Raw genomic sequence first — 20344 nt, forward strand, 5'->3', positions numbered from 1 at the left:
GAAGGTTATGAAATGTTCTTTCCAATATTCCTTCTATTATATTTCCTATAAAAATTTCCTATAAATTTCCCAGTTTCCTATAAAAATTTCACCCAAAGTCATGTGCAAGTAATCAGTTTTTTGCTTGAGATGAGTCACTTTTAGAGGCTGTAGGTGGAGCATCTTTGCATACACTTATATTTTGGCTCTGTTATACCTAGAGTCATGCTTCTGGTATCGTGTTAAAGATGAGAATGTCATTATTCAAATTTGGGCAATTAATGCATAGCTCCAATTGTGTTTTTAGCTGTCTGTATCTCCAGTTCTGTAGCACACAGAACCCCAAGCTTAATGCAATTTGAAATATGCATCTTCTATAGCTTAATAGTTACCGATCGTGACTCATCACAGGCAAAAAGATATTCTTCTTAAAAAAAAACAAAAAACCTTGAGGCATTGTGCTTTCAAGCCTCCTCTGCCTCATAAGAAGATACCAGTTGTATAAAAGGCGCATGGTAGAATTTGTCACTTCATTTTACACCAGACATAAATAAATGTATGTTTTCTATGACACTTTATGGTATTGTTGATGTTGTATTACAGTCATACAAGATGTCTACATTCTGGATAGCCATTCTAGATGCCTTCTATCAAAGTCTCATCTGCTTCTTTGTTCCTTTTCTTGTAAGTAAATATTTATAATCTTAGAAGATGGATGGTGTGATTAATATCTGAATTAGGATTATGTTCTCCGTTCAGAATAAAGAATTAAAAATAACATAAATGTTTGCTTAAAGAGTTTTTCCAGAAATTTTTCCCTTGAAGAAGAAGGTGCCCTGTTTGTAAAGCCCAGTTATGCAGCTATTGCCCATAACCAACTTCCGGGTAGTAGGAGTATCTGCTCACCACAGGGTTCTCTCTCTCTACTGTGGCTTCTGCCTGTATCACTACATTCAGGCCCTCCCCATCAATGTCTAGACACATGATTACAAGGGGATGGGTTAGAGATGGCACAGAAAGCCAAGTGCCCACTTTGTAGTGGTCTGCAGTGGTTGGCAATTCTATATATATATATTTAAGCAGTGATATATTATCTGTGTGTGTATATATAAGGTACAAGCATATTCTGATGTTTTCAATGCCAGCATATTTTTGATCTTTTATTTTGCCTTTTTAGACATACTATAAATCTGGAATTGATATTTTGTCATTTGGCGCCCCAGTGAACACTTGCGCACTCTTTACTATTTTGTTCCACCTTGCCATTGAGATAAAAGATTGGGTAAGTTTTTAGGGTTTGGTATTTTATATTTGGTGATTAATAATTGGTAGCTTTTCCTGGTATAATAGAGAGGGCAGTAAAGTAAACAATCAGTCAATCCAATCAGTCTGATTCGATCAATCTGTCAGTACCAAGTAGAGATTTCTTACTGGTGCTCTATATGCTATTCTTCACTAGCTTCTGATTTACTTTATAAGGCCACTTTTATAATAATGCACCAGTTATTTAAAGGACATCTACAACCAGAATGAAGGATTGTAAACCAAGCACACTGACATTCTGGTGCGTGCCCCCTCTGTCAGGATCTGCTCTTCTTTTAGTTTCTTAGGCCCCTGTTTAACAAAAAAGGCTTTAAAATTAGCCATTTGAGCCTGAGGGGCTCCAGGCTCCATAGCTGTTAATGGATCCTGGATCCCCTTAGGCTCATTTGCATAATAATAAAGCCTTTTTCTGTAAAGAAGAGCAGATCCTGACAGAAAGTGCACACATCAGTATGTCAGTGTGCTTGGTTTACAATACTTCATCCTGGTGGTAGATGTCCTTTAAGGTAAAGTGGTTCACAATCTAAAGTGAAGGATTGAAACAGGCATAAACTTGTGCAACAAAACTGTAAGTTTACTATGAGCATTAGCTTAAGAAGCATGAAGAAAACTGTATAAAAGTCCAGAATCTTTATTCAAAAGTCCTTCATAAAAACAGCAGCCGATCAGGTGGAGTGAGAACAGGGGGAATGCACCACGAGCAAAAGCCTGTTTCCCCCTGCTCCTACACCACTGCTGCTGTTTTTATGAATGACTTTTGAATAAAGATTATGACCTTTAAATTGGTGAGTGTCACAGTTTTGCTCATATAACATATGCTCAAAAGATTACTTCTATTTTTATTGTCATCCTGTTGAGCACCACAATATTAAGTTGATGTGTGCCTGTAATCCAAGCTGTGAAGATCTGACCATTGGTTTAAAGGGACAGAACTCCTATTTTTTCTTTGGTGATTGGAGTAAGTTTACTATATTACCAAAAATTCTTTATTAGCATCAATACTGGTGAATACAACTGAGTAAGATCTGTGCTAGACAATACCGCAAGTTTTCATTCAACAAAGAAAGAAAAACTGAGAAATAATGAAGAATTCAGAAAAGTCTTATGATGAAAACAAATATTATGTATAGATTTAGTTTCAATAATTACCAATAGCCATTTCCTATTTATATTTACAGACAATAGTACATTGGATCACAATGATTGGAAGTATTGTTGCCTATTTTGTGGTTGCGTTGGCATACAACGCCATATGTGTCTTTTGTGAAGTGCCATCCCCTTACTGGATAATGGAAAGGCAGATGTCAGACCCCGCGTTCTATATGGTCTGTATTTTTACACCTGTTCTGGCCCTCCTGCCAAGGTAAGCATATTTCCCATTTATTTTGATGTGATATGTGTACCAGTTATGGTCAGTCAATTGGGGAAATTGATAGGAAAAGAAAAACCCTCAAGTGAACACATTAACGTGGGACTTCATCATCAATGATATTAGGCAGCAGTGGACCTGTTGGTTTGTATGTTTGGTTTAGGGTAGGTGAGGAGTATGCAACAATATTACTTCCTGTGCCATATTTTCTATTTCCTTCTAATCCTTAAAGGGGTTGGCCACTTTACCTCATGTTTTTTGTCATGTGTGTGGGGGGCAGGATATTAGGTAATTTACCAATATACATCTATTAATAGTTCTGCTCTGCTTTCTTGATATGTGAAGTGAAGCCTCTTGTCTTTTACCTCATCAGCCACATGACCCCCATCTGCAGCCATTTTATGGACAGGAATGTCTGACTGATGGGTAAACACAGGAGGCTTCACTGTACATATCAAGAAAATGGGGCAGAACTATTAATAGATGTATATTGGTAAATTACCTAATATCCTGCACCCCACACATATTTCAAAAGACAAGAGGTAAAGTAGCCAACCCCTTTAAAAGAATTGGGGGATGTTGTCCTTTGGATGTCCTTTGTTCAGAACTCTTTTATAACCCAGAAAAGCGAGCAGCTGCAAAAAAGTAGTGGAATAGGGCGCATCTGGATAGGCTATCAATAATCGCCATGGTACAAAGTAACCCTTTAAGAGATCAGCGCTCATCTGTTACTTTTTTCCCAACTACACGACGCTGTTATCCATAGCCATAGGCGTATTTCTTTTTTTCTCTTTACCCTCCAGCAATCCATTTCTGATGTAGATCTTAAGACCAAAGCGTCACATGGAATATTTGTAGATTGCTTATCATTGTTACAATAAAGAAGAATTGCTGTGTATCTGCAATTGGAGCGCTGAGTTAATATTTTTGATGACTAAAGAGGGGCTGTTACCCTACTCGTGCGTTGACCATTCCAACAATCCCGAATTTGGAGTGACGTGTATACATTTTTTGTTACTAAACTGCAGTTGTAGACAAAAGAGAATAGACAATACTATACAAGGTACTGCCACAGACTGATTATGAAAAATGTCCCTCTGTTCTCCCAGTTGGTAAAGGGATTACCGTTTAACATCAGAATAAAATGTTGTGTACAAGTATCTTGAATTCTGTGGTTTAGGCTACTATGCTTTAGAGAAGGGGTCTATCTTGTCATATGAATGTTGTGTTTTATTGTACAGGTATTTCATCAAAGCCCTAAGAGGTACATGTGGCGTAGCCCCAACCACAGAAGCTCACAAGCTGGATAAACTAAATAAAGAGGAGTGGGAGTTCAGAATACAAGAATGGAGGGACAAGCGGAAGAATGAAATGGCTAGCAACCACTGCGAAGCGGATGTTAATGGTTTACCTGCAACACCAGAAAGGATCCTTCACAATGTGTGCTCACCTAGCCATAGCAACAACCTAAACAACTCTCCCAGCGATATGGAGAATACAAGATCACCCCTGGCACGTCCTTTAGCACCATCCAAAGCGGTGGCAGATCTCTTAAGAGACAACACAGAAGACTTTAGCAGATCCAACCACCGGCGGTCTGTTAGTACGGTCACTGTTTAGAGACGGAGAATATTGGGAGGTTGCACGTTCTCTCTCAATGTATATGTAAATATTGTTCAGCTGCTGCGTAGCCCATATTGGGAAAAGAAGAGGTCAATGCTACCTCCATCTCCTCAACTGTGAAGTTGTTTTACACACTGGAATCCAATTTGATAAATTTGATAGACTGGTGCAATACAGACTTATTATGTGAAGGGAAAATAAACTGTTAATATTGCTGAATCTTTCTGCACATACCTTACAGAAGTGTACTGATCCCCAAAGAGCTGCTGGCAGACCTTATAACCACAAAGTTTCCTACCCAAATTCATGTTCTTTAACTACAATGTGGAGCATTGGAGTCTGTATCATGGAAGACTATCTATATCACAAGTTTACAGCGTAAGATTTTCTACCAATGAGTTATTAGTCAGTGTGTGTGTGATAAATGGGCTGCACTGACAATGAGCCGCCATTCCCATCATCCATAGCCAGATGATGGTTGCAGATAAACAACAAGGTAATTGCACAAAATCCAATGACTTGAATCATGTTTCCTTAGTCATGTGTGAGTCTGTGAATTCATATGTCATACTTATTTTAACTATTTATTTGTCAAGTAATAGAGAATCAGGCATAGGACATGTCTCTTTTAGTCATTCACCTATGTATTGTCCATGCAACTTAAAGCTCATTAAAAGGATATTCTAGGCGTCAGATATTGTTGGTCTCTCCGACATTCGGCACCCCACCGGTCAGCTGGTATCAGCAGCTACAGTGGCAGATAAATAGTTTAGAGAAGTGGAAGTAAACAGCTCCATTCACTGTGTAGTGGCTGCTTCTAGCTACTGCAGCTCATCTCCTCTTTAAATGAACAGGAGCTAAGCTGCGGAAACCAATAGCACATTTTAGTTTTTATTTTATTGTCCAACATGTCAAACCTCAATCCTTTTTTCCAGCTGTCTGTGCCAAATACTGCTTTCCCAGTTTACAATAAATGCCAATATCCATTTTAAAAGAACTTGAAGAAAACATTCTTAACGTGAGCTGCCATGAACAAAATGATCTGTACTCCCCTTATTCTATAACATTTGAAAGGTATCTTCATTTGAAGGGAATCCGTCAGCAGTTTTGACACTTCAAATCTTACATACTGTACTTTTTAAAACAATATTGTTGCTTCTCCAATGCAATGGAGTATGTTCTCACCCTGCTTTGTTCTCAGCTCTTTGCATTAGGCTGCTTCCTGCCACTCCTGTTTTCTCAGCGTAAAAGTTGTAGAAGCCTGTTGTATGCTACAACAGGAACAGCTGTTGTGCAGTTAAATGTAGATAGCTCAGAGAACAGCAGGGCGAGGACCTGTCTCCTATACACTTTGAGCAGCTACAATCCTGGAATTTACCCTAAACCATTTTTCACAGACCTGCTGCTACTAACAACACACAGGTAGTCAGGACTCCCATCTAACACCATCTATAGTCTGCTGACAGATTAACATAGAGCAGATTGATGAAGCACTACACTGCTATCATTATATGCCTAATAATAGAAAATAAGTAGTTATGATGCATGCACACTGCCATTCACTTAGGGAAACTTGAGACCCCCATTGTCTTTATCGCTGACGGTGAACAGACTCCTATGGTGTATAGTTATCCTCCTTCCTCAATACTTTCAATGCATAGGAAACTATTTATGACACAAATGAAGATTAGTTCTAAATATGTTTGTTTTTAATTTATTTTTTAGGGTTTTTAAATGACACATGTTGAATGTAAAGCTCAGTCACTGTATGTTTTACACTTTCAGGACTATGAAAATATGATACAAAGTATTAATGCTCATTACCACAGTAGATACTTTGGAGCTGATGTGGGCTCTGTTCACATTGCTGTTGTTTTCCTATCCATTTGGAGTCATGGCGGTTTTGATGGCAGGGATATATTACACTTTAGTGGGGTTTTTGCCACCAAATATCAATTTCATGTTCTAGTTCTAAACCTGAAATAAACATAAAAATTACAATGATAAATTTCTGTTTTAAGTGACTGTAAAAGGAAGCAAACTAGCATTGGTACAATTCAGTCATCATCTGGTTTAATGTTTACATCACCTTTAGAGAAGTGAAGTCCATTTAGTAATTTTTTTTCTTTTTACCAAAATCTGATCCCTACGGTGGTAAAGAAAAGCATAGTCTTAGTAACCTGAGGCAGACTTGCTGTTAAGGACAGTCCTGTTAGGATAGAACTGGTCTGTCCCGTATCAATTAGCTGTTTAGGGACACCTTTGGTTCTGCACTGGATTTTTGCTGGTTGATAAACTTTGTGGAGACCAAACAGTATATAAATTTTACGTAGAAGGAATGTAATGTTTTTTTTTCTCAAGACATCTTATAAATAATGACATTTACTACAAGATGTATTCTCTCTGCGGGAAATGCCGAACCAAACCTGGAATCACGGAGCTGTTCGGACTGTAGGTCCATTTAGCTCAATGATTCTAGGCTTGGTTTGGTAAATCTTAGAGCAAGATTGTCAAACCAAACTCACTCACAGGTTCTAGGAGCTAATGGTGCACTACATCATTAAATGCATTTCAGAGTTTACGTGTATAGTGATGTAAGGATCTTATCATATGTGATTATGTACTGTACGTCTGCATTGTTTGTGCAATGATTAAATGGTATATTTATCCAGTGTAGTATGTGTGATAACGATGATGTTTAATGTATGCGAAGGTGTGAATATTGAATGAGTGAATATAAAATATATTAAATGTTTTGAAAGCATATTAAATGAGTATAACACATATTAAATGTTGCCATGGGCAACTAAGCAGATTCTTACTTTTAGACAGCTTGATCAATCTGCTCCAATATGTGTATGTATAGTGCAATATTTGTGCAGTGTGATTTATATACTGTATGTATTGATTGTGTATATTGCGTCATGAATATGGTGGAGGACGCATCGACTGTATCATAGCTGTGTATGGTGGTGGATGTAATGAAGATATAGGGGTTGTATATTAATGTATGTAACCAATCTGGCATATATGATGGGGGACATTTATCAGAGTGTGTGTGCCAGTTTTCTGGCGTACGAGGCCTGAAATGATCGAAATTCCTTTCTAACCGCCAGTAATTGTGTGGATTTCCCCTTTATGCCACCTCCACATTAAGTGGGTGTGAAGGGGGTGCGAGCAGTGGCAGAATGGTCCATTGCAGTGTGTTTTTGCCCAACGCCTGAGCACTTGTTATCGTCTGTAATAGCGCAATTATACACCAATGCAGCCATCCCCTGGATACATCAGGAGACCTGAGCTTGTAGGCTGCCACGCCAGATAGTTTGGCACATGATAAATGTCCCCTTGTGTATGTACACAGTGAGGGAGATTTATCGGAAGTGTCTGAGGTGAAACTGTTCTAGTTGCTCATAGAAACCAATCAGCTGTAATTTTATAAACCGCTGTGGGAAAATGAGGTTGAGGTCTTATTGGTTGCAAATGGCAACTATAGCAGTTGTTCTCTCAGACATTTCTAATAGATCTCCCTGAGAGTGTATATGTACTATAGTGTATGTAGTCATTGTAGTGTGATAGAATTGTAATCTACTCTTCAGTATTAGTCACCAGTATGAAGGACTTCCATCCCAGCACTAACCACTCTGATAAGAGTCCATCACTTCCTACATGCCATTCACTGGAGCCAGGAACATTTCATCATAGGTTAAATGCGTCACAAGCGGAGCAGCAGGTATGTTTACCTGTTTATCCTGACATCTCGGCATCTGTCTCACAATATTCATCTTCAGGTTCCTTCATTGTCTAGTCACCTAATCACTGTCAATATATATGCACTATGTAATACACAGCCATACATACCACATGGTAAATTGCATTCCTCTAACATCTGATCAATTACCAATAATCTGGTTCAGAACAATTGGAGTAATCAAGCTTAGATACATCGTTCTCCTGAGATCTGTTGTAAATAATCAATGAAAAGGCAATTTAATATACTCCTTAGAAGTAAGGAAAACAGAACTGCTTACAGAAAATCACCAATAAAGGTTATTGTCTGGTATTTCAGCTTGTAATTGTAACTGCAGTGATGGATATTACCCAAGAGAGTTGCTGTTTTCTTAAAAGAAAAAAAATGTATTCCTTCATTGGTTCATTCTTCATTGGCTATTGAGACATTCATTTTGTATGAACCAATTTATCCAATATGTAAATCTATGAGGGTTGCATAACAGCAGTAATCCCTTTTGTTAAGGGATTATTATATTGGAGAATTCCCTTTACATCCATAATATCATGTTATTATTGCAAATGTTCCTATAACCAGCATTTCAATAGTTATTTGTTGGTTGGTCACCAAGAACTTCAAGTTATATCATTGCCCAAGCAGGGGGAAATTCTCTTGGAAGCCACTATATAATGTACATTTCACAAACCTTCCTATAGCCAATGTTTACACTGATGGTGACATAGTACCACTGTGCTACAGCTGTGGATGTCTCCTTTTCTTTCCCCTATCGCCATAATTCTTGAAGCTTCTCCATGGATGTACCCTGCTGTTTCTTTTGCCCCGGTTTACTCCATTTCCCCAACTTCAAACAATGAAATCCTAAAAGGTTTATATCTCGCAATAGAAATGTTGTAATATAGTTTTAGCATGTGTTTTACCTCTCAATCAATGTGGGAAACTCAGGGAAATGCATGATACGTATATTTATTATAAAATTTTATTTAACACATGTGCAAAAACATCTTTCTGGTGCTTTTTAAAATGGGGCCATCTGTCCTACATCATGTGATCAATGTTGTCAAATGTTTATTTAATGTAAAGTTATATTAAAGATTTTGTTTTAAAAGTGTCATGACTGATTTTTATAGATTATATCTATGCAAATCCACATAAAGTAATCCTAATGATTCATCATCCATCCACAGCCAGGCTCAGCACTTCCTCTTTATCACCCATCCATGATATGAGGGTTTATGAGTTACAGTAAATTACAATGGCAAAAAGCCCCACAAATGTACCTTGAACCCCATCACACCCCCAGTTCTCATTACTGAGACCCCCATGTATCAGCAAGTTAGGCCCTATTCTGTGGATAGGGCCTTACTTGTGTGATAGGGTAACACATTTAATTAACAGAATGCAATGTCAATCAGATGCTTCTAAAGCAGGATCTTCTCATTTATCATAAGAGGTATGGACTCTCAGGATAATATTACCACTGTACAAGTGAAACTTCCCTCACCGGCCTAGCCTTTTCTTGGTGGCCTGGAGGCCCAGAATACCAGAGTGGCTGTCTAGTGCGGCCTAGGGCACACTGAGGTCACGTGCTTGGTATGGGGACTGGAGGGCTGACCTACAGCCTTGCAGGTCTCCAGCAGGTGGTGTGTGCAAGAAATATAGAGGGAGAGCCTGATGCACTGGTTTCTCCCTGGAGCAACCCCTGAGGTGTCTGTGGAATGAGTCCATGGCTGATGGATGGGGGGCCTATGGTAGTAAGCAGCCTAGATCCAGGGATCAGACTGAGGCAACAAATCAACTTACAGTCCCTTATTGAACTGCAGGCAATGGTCAAAATGGGTAACAGAAGATTCCTTAAGCTGGGAAGGTTATGGAGAGTTGACCCACAGGAAATGTACACGCAGTTCAGATGGAAGGTCCAAGTGGTGAAGGTTCTGGGCTTAAGTCTCTGGACTTGCCCTGGGTGCTAGGCAGTAGGTCTGAGGCACTAGAAGTTCCTGGGTGGCTGTGGCAGCACTGAAGGTGTGCTGCTCACTCTCTCTCTCTCTTGACTCTGCTGAGACAGACAGACCATGGGGTCAGACTCTGAAGACTGCACCATGTGCTCTCACGCAGCCCGGGTTTATATACTCCCCCTGATCAGGTGGTAGCACCTCGCCAATCACCTTCCAGCTTGCATAATAGATACATCATTGGATAATATCATACACCAGTTAACTGTTGCCTTACCAGGCAGTATAGCTGCAATTACACTACAGTCATGGCCATAAGTTTTGAGAATGATACAAATGCTAATTTTAACAAAGTCTACTGCATCACGTTTTATAATGGCAATTTGCATATACTCCAGAATGTTATAAAGAGTGATCAGCTTAACAGTAATTAATTGCAAAGTCAATATTTGCCTAGAAAATGAACTTTTTCTCCCAAAACACATTTCAACTTCATTGCAGGCCTGCCTTCAAAGGAGCAGCTAACATCATTTCAGTGATTGCTCCATTAACACAGGTGTGGGTGTTGATGAGGACAGGGCTGGAGATCAATCTTTCATAATTAAGTAAGAATCACACCACTGGACACTTTAAAAGGAGGCTGCTGCTTGGAATCATTGTCTCTTCTGTTAGCCATGGTTATCTCTAAATAAACACATGCAGTCATCATTGCACTGCACAAAACTGGCCTAACAGGGAAGAGTATCGCAGCTAGAAAGATTGCACCTCAATCAACAATCTATCGCATCATCAAGGAATTCAAGGAGAGAGGTTCCATTGTTGCCAAAAAGGCTCCAGGGCGCACACAAGGACCAGCAAGCGCCAGGACCGTCTCTTCTGAGAAAGTGTTTCAGCTTCGGGATCGGGCTACCAGCAGTGCAGAGCTTGCTCAGGAATGGCAGCAGGCAGGTGTGAGTGCATCTGCACGCACTGTGAGGCAGAGACTCTTGGAGCAAGGCCTGGTGTCAAGGAGGGCAGCAAAAACATCAGTGACAGACTGATATTCTGCAAAGGGTACAGGGAGTGGACTGCTGAGGACTGGGGAAAAGTCATTTTCTCTGATGAATCCCCTTTACAAATGTTTGGAACATCTGGAAAACAGCTTGTTCGGAGAAGATAAGGTGAGCGATACCACCAGTCTTGTCTCGTGCCAACTGTAAAGCATCCTGCAACCATTCATGTGTGGGGTTGCTTCTCAGCCAAGGGAATTGGCTCTCTCACAGTCTTGCCTAAAAACACATCCATGAATAAAGAATGGTACCAGAATGTCCTCCAAGAGCAACTTCTCCCAGCCGTCCAAGAGCAGTTTGGTGATCAACAATGCCTTTTCCAGCATGATGGAGCACCTTGCCATAAAGCAAAGGTGATAACTAAATGGCTCAGGGAACAAAACATAGAGATTTTGGGTCCATGGCCTGGAGACTCCCCAGATCTTAATCCCATTGAGAACTTGTGGTCAATCATCAAGAGACGGGTGGACAAACAAAAACCAACAAATTGCAAGCATTGATTGTGCAAGAATGGACTGCTATCAGTCAGGATTTGGTCCAGAAGTGGATTGAGAGCTGCCAGGGAGAATTGCAGTGATCCTGAAGAAGAAAGGTCAACACTACAAATATTGACTTGCTGCATTAACTCATTCTAACTATCAATAAAAGCTTTTGTTACTCATAATATGATTGCACTTATATTTCTGTATGTGATAAAAACATCTGACAAACACGCATAAAAACCACAGGGCATTGCTCGCCACCCTAAGCTCAATACATGTGCTCCTTAAGTGTTACACCTCACCTCTCTTTCCCTCTTGTTTTCCCGCTTCCCTTCTCCTTTGCCTCAACCCTGTTCTCTACTCTAAATGAATGTATGAATGTATTCCTTCCACTACTTCCTTCTGTACGTAAATATGAGCTGTCGTGGGCTCCTATGGCTAAACTGTCCATACCCAATCAATATACACAAGCCCTGACTTTCCTTCAAGGGCATAATATCAACCCCAGCAGAGACCCGAAGCGCCCTTCACGAGGGGTAAGAATTGTCAACTCTTAGTTCATACAGACTTGGACATTGGCCTGTCTCACCATGCTCTGCCCCAAGCAGACAACCCATAGGACTCATGAGGTCTCTCTCACCACGTGAACTGATATTGGACACAAGAACATTCCTACCAGCCAAATAGGAAACTGCAACCTCTTATTCCTTATGTCTAGTTTGCGTCTCCCTTCTGCTTTTATGTAGAATGCTTGTTATTGTTCTATACCGTTACGATAAATAAAAATTGATTAAACATAAAAACAAGAGGGCAACAGATCATGTGAAAATATAATATTTGTGTCATTCTCAAAACTTATGTCAGGGCGCTATGTGTTGGCAGGGGTGTTGCACAAGACATTGGTTCGCCCTCCTCCGGAATATGTCATCCAGTTCTGGACATCGGTCCATGAAAAGGATCCCCTGGAGGTGGTTCAATGAAGAGCCAATAAAATTAAAACAGTATGGAGGAGAGGAAATAAAATATCAGTCAGAGATTAAAAGCTTCGAAAAGGGGGGCACATTTAATTTATACAAATGTAGGAGGGGTCCATACAAAAAATATGGTTGAATGTTGTTCTGTTAAACTAACCCCCCCCCCCCCCGCTCCTGCTCAGCAACACCCCCCCCCCAGATATCAGCCATAGCGACCTGACACACTAAAAAATTGTGAATTAATACTATTATATACATATTATGCTGCAAATTGTACAATCTAATATGTATATAACTGTGAAATCTTTTACAGTATACAGTCAGGAACTCAGAATAGAAAATGTCGGGGTGGGAATGGCAGGACTAAGAATCTCATCTCTAGCTTTCGGACAACTACAGTTCCTTGAAATGCCCTCAACCACCCTGGGATAAGAAGACTGCCTGGTGTAGGTGGAAGAGAGCCCCATTCAGAAGTCTGCTAGGGGGCCCAACCTGTCCTAGTTACATCCCTGGTAACAGCCTGTGAAGATGGAACACAAAGAGGCCCTGAAAACACCCCCATTACTCATTAGTATCCATGCTTGATTTTGATGGTAGATTTTCTGTAAGACACACTTATAAATGGAATAATAATAGAGGATAATAGAGTCCTAGAATATCCTCTTCCCAAAATACCAGTCTCACATCCCACCTACAAAGCCAATCACAGTTCCCATCACAATGCCTACCCTACAAATGTGTTTGCCATGTACTGTCTGTCATCCTTTCTTTTCTCTTCAAGGTCACCAGGAAGATATGGGAAGGTACATTCTGTCTTCTCGTGTCTTTGAAGCAGTTGCTTCTATAGAGAGTGGGGGGATATGCAGTCCCCCTGTATTCATATCTGGTACAATGTTACCTTTTAAGTATTTTTAAACTTGGTGTTGTTGGCAGTCTGTATGGAAATCAACAATATGCTATTTTTGCTAATTGACACATCTTTGTCTTACTTTTTTCTATAGCCATTTTTTGGTGAGTTTAGCTACGCCAAGTGTGTGTAAGTGGTTCCCATACTGTCCCTCTCTTCAGGTAAACATCACTGTATTGTCTGCTCCAGGAACTGTGTTTAAAAAGCAAATAAAACATGAATTTGTCCAGACAGAACAGTATGATATACACTTCTTCTACACCGCCAGGAGCTTTTACTCCCCCATGGTAATTATAGGTGATTGGTGGGCAGCTACATGGCTGGGGCAGATATAGAAAACAAAACAATCTCCCATTACCAGTATTAAGGTTATTTTCCTTTTTTTTTAACCCTGTCTGCCCCATTTTATACAAATATGGTGCCACTAGCAAATAATAATGTTAATATTTTCTTTATTTATATAACACACACAGATTACGCAGCACTGCACAGACCTTGCTAAATCAGTCCCTGTCCCCATTGGACTTTTGGAGTGTGAGAGGAAACAGGAGGACCTGGAGGAAACCCACAGAGAGAACATACAAACTCTTTGTAGATGTTGACCCTTGGACTTGAAAAGGGAGTCCTTTCAGAAAAAAATATATGGGTTAAATCAATATAATAATGTTTGGGGAACAATATTTGGCCCATTTACTAAGGGCAGTGTGCCAGTTTTCTGTCGAACTTTGTACGATTTTTTGCCCGTGCCACATCATGCAACACAAATTAGGTGCACCAAAAAAAATGGTGCACTCTGTCGGGGCAGTCCAGAGTGCGCCAGATTAATTTAAAAAACGTGCGCCAGAAATCCTGAATCTGGCGCCCCCTGCACACTAAACAGGCTAACTGCATTTAGTTCAGTTTGCACTCAACACAATCCTGTTTCATTGAAATCCAGAATTTCATTGTTAACTTAAGCTAAAATATATTGAGCAAATTCTCCTGCCTATCAGGAACTATTTATGGGACTAAATATTTGTATGGTAACTATGAACCTTTCAACACATCCATACCATGAATACAGTGATGGTAAGTTACTGTAGCTGTTGTTAAACAACTGTACATACAACAACAATGTTGTTCCGGCAACCAACCGTCACTTATATCTCTGTACTCTTGTCACAAGTCAGAAGACCATATTTAATGTACATGTGGCTAAGGCACTTTCTTCATTAGTATTCCCTGTCACTGACCTCCTGACTCGCTTCCTAAGCCTTGTAATGGATCTGCAGTCCACCCCTTTCCTGTTAAATATTCCTGAATTTGCTTGCTAGGACAAGTGGAAATTCAGGTTGAGGGACAGAATTTTTTTTTCAAGGTATTCTGCTGCCACCTACTGTTCTGAGGTGGTACTTGTCATCATTAGCCATACTACAATCTGGGCATGAAACAGCACATAATACATCAAAGAAGAGGAAAAATATTTCCATATTATGATAATCACTAATCTGTGGACAGTCATTAAATATGAACAGTAATTGCTTTTAAATCTGGAAGGGCTGAGACTTTCTGCATAAGATATATTTCCACATATTAAAATTTTATTTTTCCCTGTGTATTCCCAAATCCAGAATTATGAATTTCGAGTGTTTCAAGTTTAATAGTTTCAATGAATATTAATAGGACGGAGCATGGTAAAATCAGTCAGAGATCAATGTGTTCTGTATAGATAGATGGATTCTATTAGGATTGTATATATTGATGGGGGACATTGTTGTTTAGGAACTATTGCATTCAAGCAAGGCCCAAAAGCTCATTGGCCTCAAAAATGGGTCTAGTATAATCTTTTACTGATTTTGTTTCAAGTTGCATCACTGACCTCAAATATATCATCCAGTTTTATTACTGGACTTTTTATTACATATAGAGGGCTCACAACCTGGCCGTGGAGTCCGGGCAACACAGACAGATGTATGTGACCAGGGAGAGCAGACTGTGCCAGCCGGAGGCCACCGAGGATAAGGTACACTTCCTGCTACACTGCTCCAAATACTCAGAAGTGAAGGACACTCAGTTCAGAAGACTCTCAGATCTCCTCCTGGGCTCCAGCTCCATGGAGGGGGGTGAGAAGATCTCCATCTCACTGGGGGAAGAGTAGACCCCAATGGCCATAGTGTCACAATATGTAACTGCCTTCCATAGGCTGAGAGACATGTGGTATACAGAGACATATATGAAACCATGGACTACTAATGCCCCCACGAATGCCATAGATGACCAATGCAAAGGAAAAGCTATGAATATCAAAGCTTAAGGTCGGCTCTGCAGAACTATTACCATGTGATGTCTTTGACTGAACGGCGCATGGCTGCACCAAATGCAATGCATTACACAGATAAGTGCATGCAAATCAGTTATATTAATGGACGTTAATGCCTGTTTTTAATGGCTCTTTCATGTGCAGGTAGCCATAGGCAAACGCTTGAAAAAACATTTTCCTACATAGGACAACTCCTTCAATATATTTTGATATATATATTTTAAAAATACTAGATAACTTACTTAGAGGAGGAGATGTGGGGGAACATTTATATGCTTAACACCCACAATCGGTGGCAGGGCCAATCATGGGTGGCAGCGGTGGGTGCTTGCTGCTGTTATGCAGCAAACACTCAAGGGAAATCTACCATTTTTGGTTTCCCTCAAAAAACAATTATAGTAATCAGGGCCTTGGGAAAGCTGGGTTGCATACTGCATACATATCGCATACTGCCTGCCATTCATAAACACATTGGGGCAGATTTACTTACCCGGTCCATTCGGGATCCAGCGGCGGGGATTCGGGTCTTCCAGCGATTCACTAAGGTAGTGCACCAGGTGTCGCTGTTGCGCTGAAGTCTGTTGGAGTTCACTGGAGTTTACCATCCGTTGCTGGGTGCAGGTAAGAGCGTGTCAAGCAACACATTTTTTTTTCAAATTCCACGCTTTTTCCGAATCCGTCGAGTTTTCCGATGGCCACCCCTCCCGATTTCCGTCATGTGCATGTTGGCCCGATCTCCGTTGCGTGCATGATGGCGCTGATGCGCCACAATCCGATTGCGTGCGCCAAAAACCCGGCAATTTGGCACAAATTGGTAATTTTCAGGAAACCCTAAGAAAAAACGCGATTCGGGCTCTTAGTAAATGACCCCCATTGCATGGAGATTCCTGGACTGTCCAGACGGATGACAGGGATGGTGCAGCCATTGCTTACTTCTGCCTGTCAGGGACAACACAGTCATTCTCTGGCACAGTACATAATTAGAGGGAGAAGTAATGTTTCTGCATCAATGTAGCGATAGCATTCTCTAGGTATGTTTGGTTCACAATGCATGAAAACAAATGGTAGATTTCCTTTAAAGTGTATGAAGAGGGCAAAGCCCATGAGCTCTCTTCACACACTCGCTCCCACACCATGACATTGTTCCCTGTGCATACTTTCTCAGCTTCCATTCTGTTCTATACGAGCTGTATACATCCATATGCTGCTATTCCCCACTAGCACCTAGGAGAAGTTACATGCAGGCAGATCAAAGATTAAACGGAAATACACCAGGCCCCACGTTGCAAATAAATCATGAGGGAATCTTCTATACGATGATGGTTGTGAAATATATATACAGTACAGTTATAAAATCTATACCTCTAAGTGTTGTCCATTTGTTCCGTAGGTTAAAGTGCTGGGGCTGAGCTGAGGTTTTGCCATACTACAAGTGGTGCTGCTGCTAACTCAGCAGTAATTACTGCAAGAGCCGTTTCCCAGAAAATTGTGCAATATTTTAATATTTAATCTCATTATTTGTTTATATCAGCTTGCTAAATTATGAAACGGTAAGGAGAAATGTAGGCATGCTCTGAGGTTCTGGAAGCCTTTGGAATTTCTGACCTCTATGTAAGGCAGTTGTTAACATGAAAGGGGTAAAATGGATGTTGTTAATGCCCTCTATAAAACTATTTAACTTTCACATATACATATGCTGTACCTGGGTTGGGGATCGGGTATAGCATGCATTTGGCTAAAGAGGGAGACTTGCAGCTGTGTTGTATGTACATCAAAAGATAGAGCATGCTCATGATATGGCGGCTGTATGCTAGCTGCCAGTCTCATGGCTAGCATATGGCCATCATATAGAGTCATGGGAAAGGGACCATATACCAACAAAGATAGGATGGGGAATTATATAAGCAATAAACAAATTCATAATATATCACAAATGTGAATAAGCGGGTGTATGAAATCAGGAATATGAGTGATATGTACATCTGTACGTCAGGGACTATCTAATCCCAGAATTCCTGACTGATATATCCAATAATAAACTATTATTATGTGATTATATCCTGCTTTATTCCCGATCAAAAAGAACATTGGCAATGTGGTTAAAATACTTTTATTTCCATCTAACGCTGTAAACACTTCTAATATACAGATAATAATCTTAACGTTCATACCTCCCAACTTTTGGGCTTGAGAAAGAGGGACAAAAGTCTGCAATTGTGTCTTAGCAATTAAACATATGACAATGTTTTTGATCAGGAGGCCTCCTCTTTAAGACAGAGACTGTTGGAGCCAGGGTCGGTATCAACACTGGGCAACCCTGGGCAAATGCCAGGGCCTAGAGCTGCGGGGGGGGGGGGGGGGCACAGAAGGCTCTACATAAGGAATCCATGGGGGTGAAGGGCGCTGTATCTAATGAATCCATAGGGGGCTTTATTTTAAATAACCATGATGTCTCCATGCACAAGTTGGAGACTAAAGTGAGCGGAGCTACCCCCTTTTTTGTGTTTGGCCAGCATTATAGTACTTATTTTCTTGTACATTCTGTACTATGAGACAGTATTATTGTAAGGGGGTGGCACCACAGGTAGCAAAAAGGCTGGAATAGGCATTGTGCAGCAGATAATTAGTATAACTGGCTGGCTGTAGGCTGGGCTCAGTACTGGGGTCATTTAGAGCCCCTGCGTGCAGCCAGTTATTCACAATTATTACCTGCTGCATGTGTTCAGACAATTTCCATTATCATTGTTATCATCTTGTTTGTTCTCTATATATTGTAGTCTGCTCTGGGGTCTGCGTTACTTATTGTACAATATGCAGTATTATGCAGTAGTGGTTTCTGGGGGACATGCATGCTTTATAGTGGTTTTTGCTACATCTAGGGTTTCGGTTCATAGTGCAGCCCCCCAACAGACTAGAGGTGTGATAATGCAGCCCACGGACCAAAAAAGGTTGTGCACCTCTTCTTGAAGTAATACATTCCTGATCGTCACCTGCTAGAAGGAGCTAAGGCTAAGGTCACATCTGAGCTGAGGCCTCCATTGGCCTCTGGTGTGCATTGTATTTAAAATAGCAGAACTAAAATTGTAGCAAAGATTATTTTATTCATAGATACTCAGACACTAAAAAGTATTGCTTGTGAACTTTTATTTGTTTAGATGATCAGAAAATGAAGTATTCCGTAGAAGATCCACATAAAATGAACATTTCTTTATTCTTCATCCATTAAAAATGTACAGCGGTGTACATGCAGGTACAGACACCTACGAGTTTTGGCTATTTTCTAAGCCCTACTCTAAGCCAAACCATGAGTAAGGCTTAGAAAATAGCCAAAACGCATAGGGGTCTGTACCTACATGTACACTGCTGTCCATTTTTAATGGATGAAGAATAAGAAATGTACATTTTATCTGGATGCGCTATGGAATACTTCATTTTCTGATCGCCTTTGCATAAAGCCAGATACACGTTTGCACTCCTCATGTGCAAACCTCCACCACCTCGGGACAAACCAGGGCATGTGAACATTTTTAACTAGTTTTCATTCTATTTGTTTAATTGCTAATACGTTGACGTTATCTGTATTTTTCTTGGGGCATTCTGCTTGGCTCTGACTGGCCCCAATAGATTTAAGAAGGTGGCAGCATTGGCATCCAGCAGCAATCCATGATTGCGTTATGGGAGTGCGATGGAATCATGGAGACGCACTTTCATTAGTGAAACTTAGATCTTGGAAACTGCATTGACCTTGACATATAAACTGAGTGTTGGTTGTATAATGCAGCTTCTACCTGTTATGGTGATGATGCTCATCCATCAGCATGAAAAACAATTTTGTCACTTTTTAATAAATACATCATGGATTGTGAAGGAATATAGCTATACATTATGTAGGGCATTTGGAGCTCTGTATAAGAAATGTTATTCTGACAATAATGTATTTATATATAAGAAAGAACCAGCAATTAAATCTGAATGATCTAAATGTGGCTGGGGACATCCATGTGCTTCCTGCTGGTACAACCCCATTCATTTGTATGGTATGGAATACAATACTGCAATACGCATTTGCAACAAATCTGTCACATGTAGCCAAACCATTACCTTATAATACCAAAGGATTTTTCAATTTATTGAAATTCCTTGTTTAATGGATTTCCTTTTCAGTATGTTATATCCATAACTTATACCATAATTACCTAAAAGATATAGTTCCCACCACTGGGACACCTATCTATTTTGACAGCATGGCCATGGATGCACCAGCCATGAGGAAAGTTGAGCCGCTTGCCTCAGGCAGCACCACCTGCAGCAAGATGAGGGGCAGCATCAGGGACGTTGTCACCTGCTACACAGCAGGACATGACACTTAAAAATAATGGGCTCATTTACTTACCCGTCCACTGGAGTTATCCGAAAGTGCATTGTCCGAAGATAATGCACTGTGCAAGATTTCACGCATGATATTCTGCATGTGTCACTTAACCGTTCAGGTCCGACAGAGTTCAGCTTCTTTTAAGTGGCGCATGTAAGTGCATTCGCTTGTGACACAATTTGAAAGTTTAATCCCGCGCTCAGTCCGAATCAGTCGGATCGTCCAATGGCACGCCCCCCCAATTTGTGTCGCATGGATGCCAGCGCAGCT

At 40.4% G+C, this 20344-nt stretch overlaps 1 protein-coding gene and 1 long non-coding RNA gene across 6 annotated transcripts in view; one reads left to right on the top strand and one right to left on the bottom strand.

The window, feature by feature from the left end:
* The window catches only part of ATP10B (ATPase phospholipid transporting 10B (putative)), a 326471-nt gene extending 317324 nt beyond the window's left edge, over window positions 1-9147 (top strand). For all 5 annotated transcript variants that reach the window (XM_072145901.1, XM_072145903.1, XM_072145902.1 and 2 more), the window contains 4 exons: window positions 583-663; window positions 1157-1261; window positions 2481-2665; window positions 3913-9147. In XM_072145901.1, the coding sequence (XP_072002002.1) occupies window positions 583-663; window positions 1157-1261; window positions 2481-2665; window positions 3913-4291 (750 nt within the window). In that variant the 3' untranslated portion in view covers window positions 4292-9147. The remainder of the gene's footprint in view (window positions 1-582; window positions 664-1156; window positions 1262-2480; window positions 2666-3912) is intronic.
* The window catches only part of LOC140126439 (uncharacterized), a 126588-nt gene continuing 112245 nt past the window's right edge, over window positions 6002-20344 (bottom strand). The window contains exon 5 of the long non-coding RNA XR_011854828.1: window positions 6002-6271. This is a non-coding gene — a long non-coding RNA (uncharacterized lncRNA). The remainder of the gene's footprint in view (window positions 6272-20344) is intronic.

This window comes from Engystomops pustulosus, chromosome 4 (assembly GCF_040894005.1).
Source record: "Engystomops pustulosus chromosome 4, aEngPut4.maternal, whole genome shotgun sequence".
In the NCBI taxonomy this organism is placed as follows: Eukaryota; Metazoa; Chordata; class Amphibia; order Anura; family Leptodactylidae; genus Engystomops; species Engystomops pustulosus.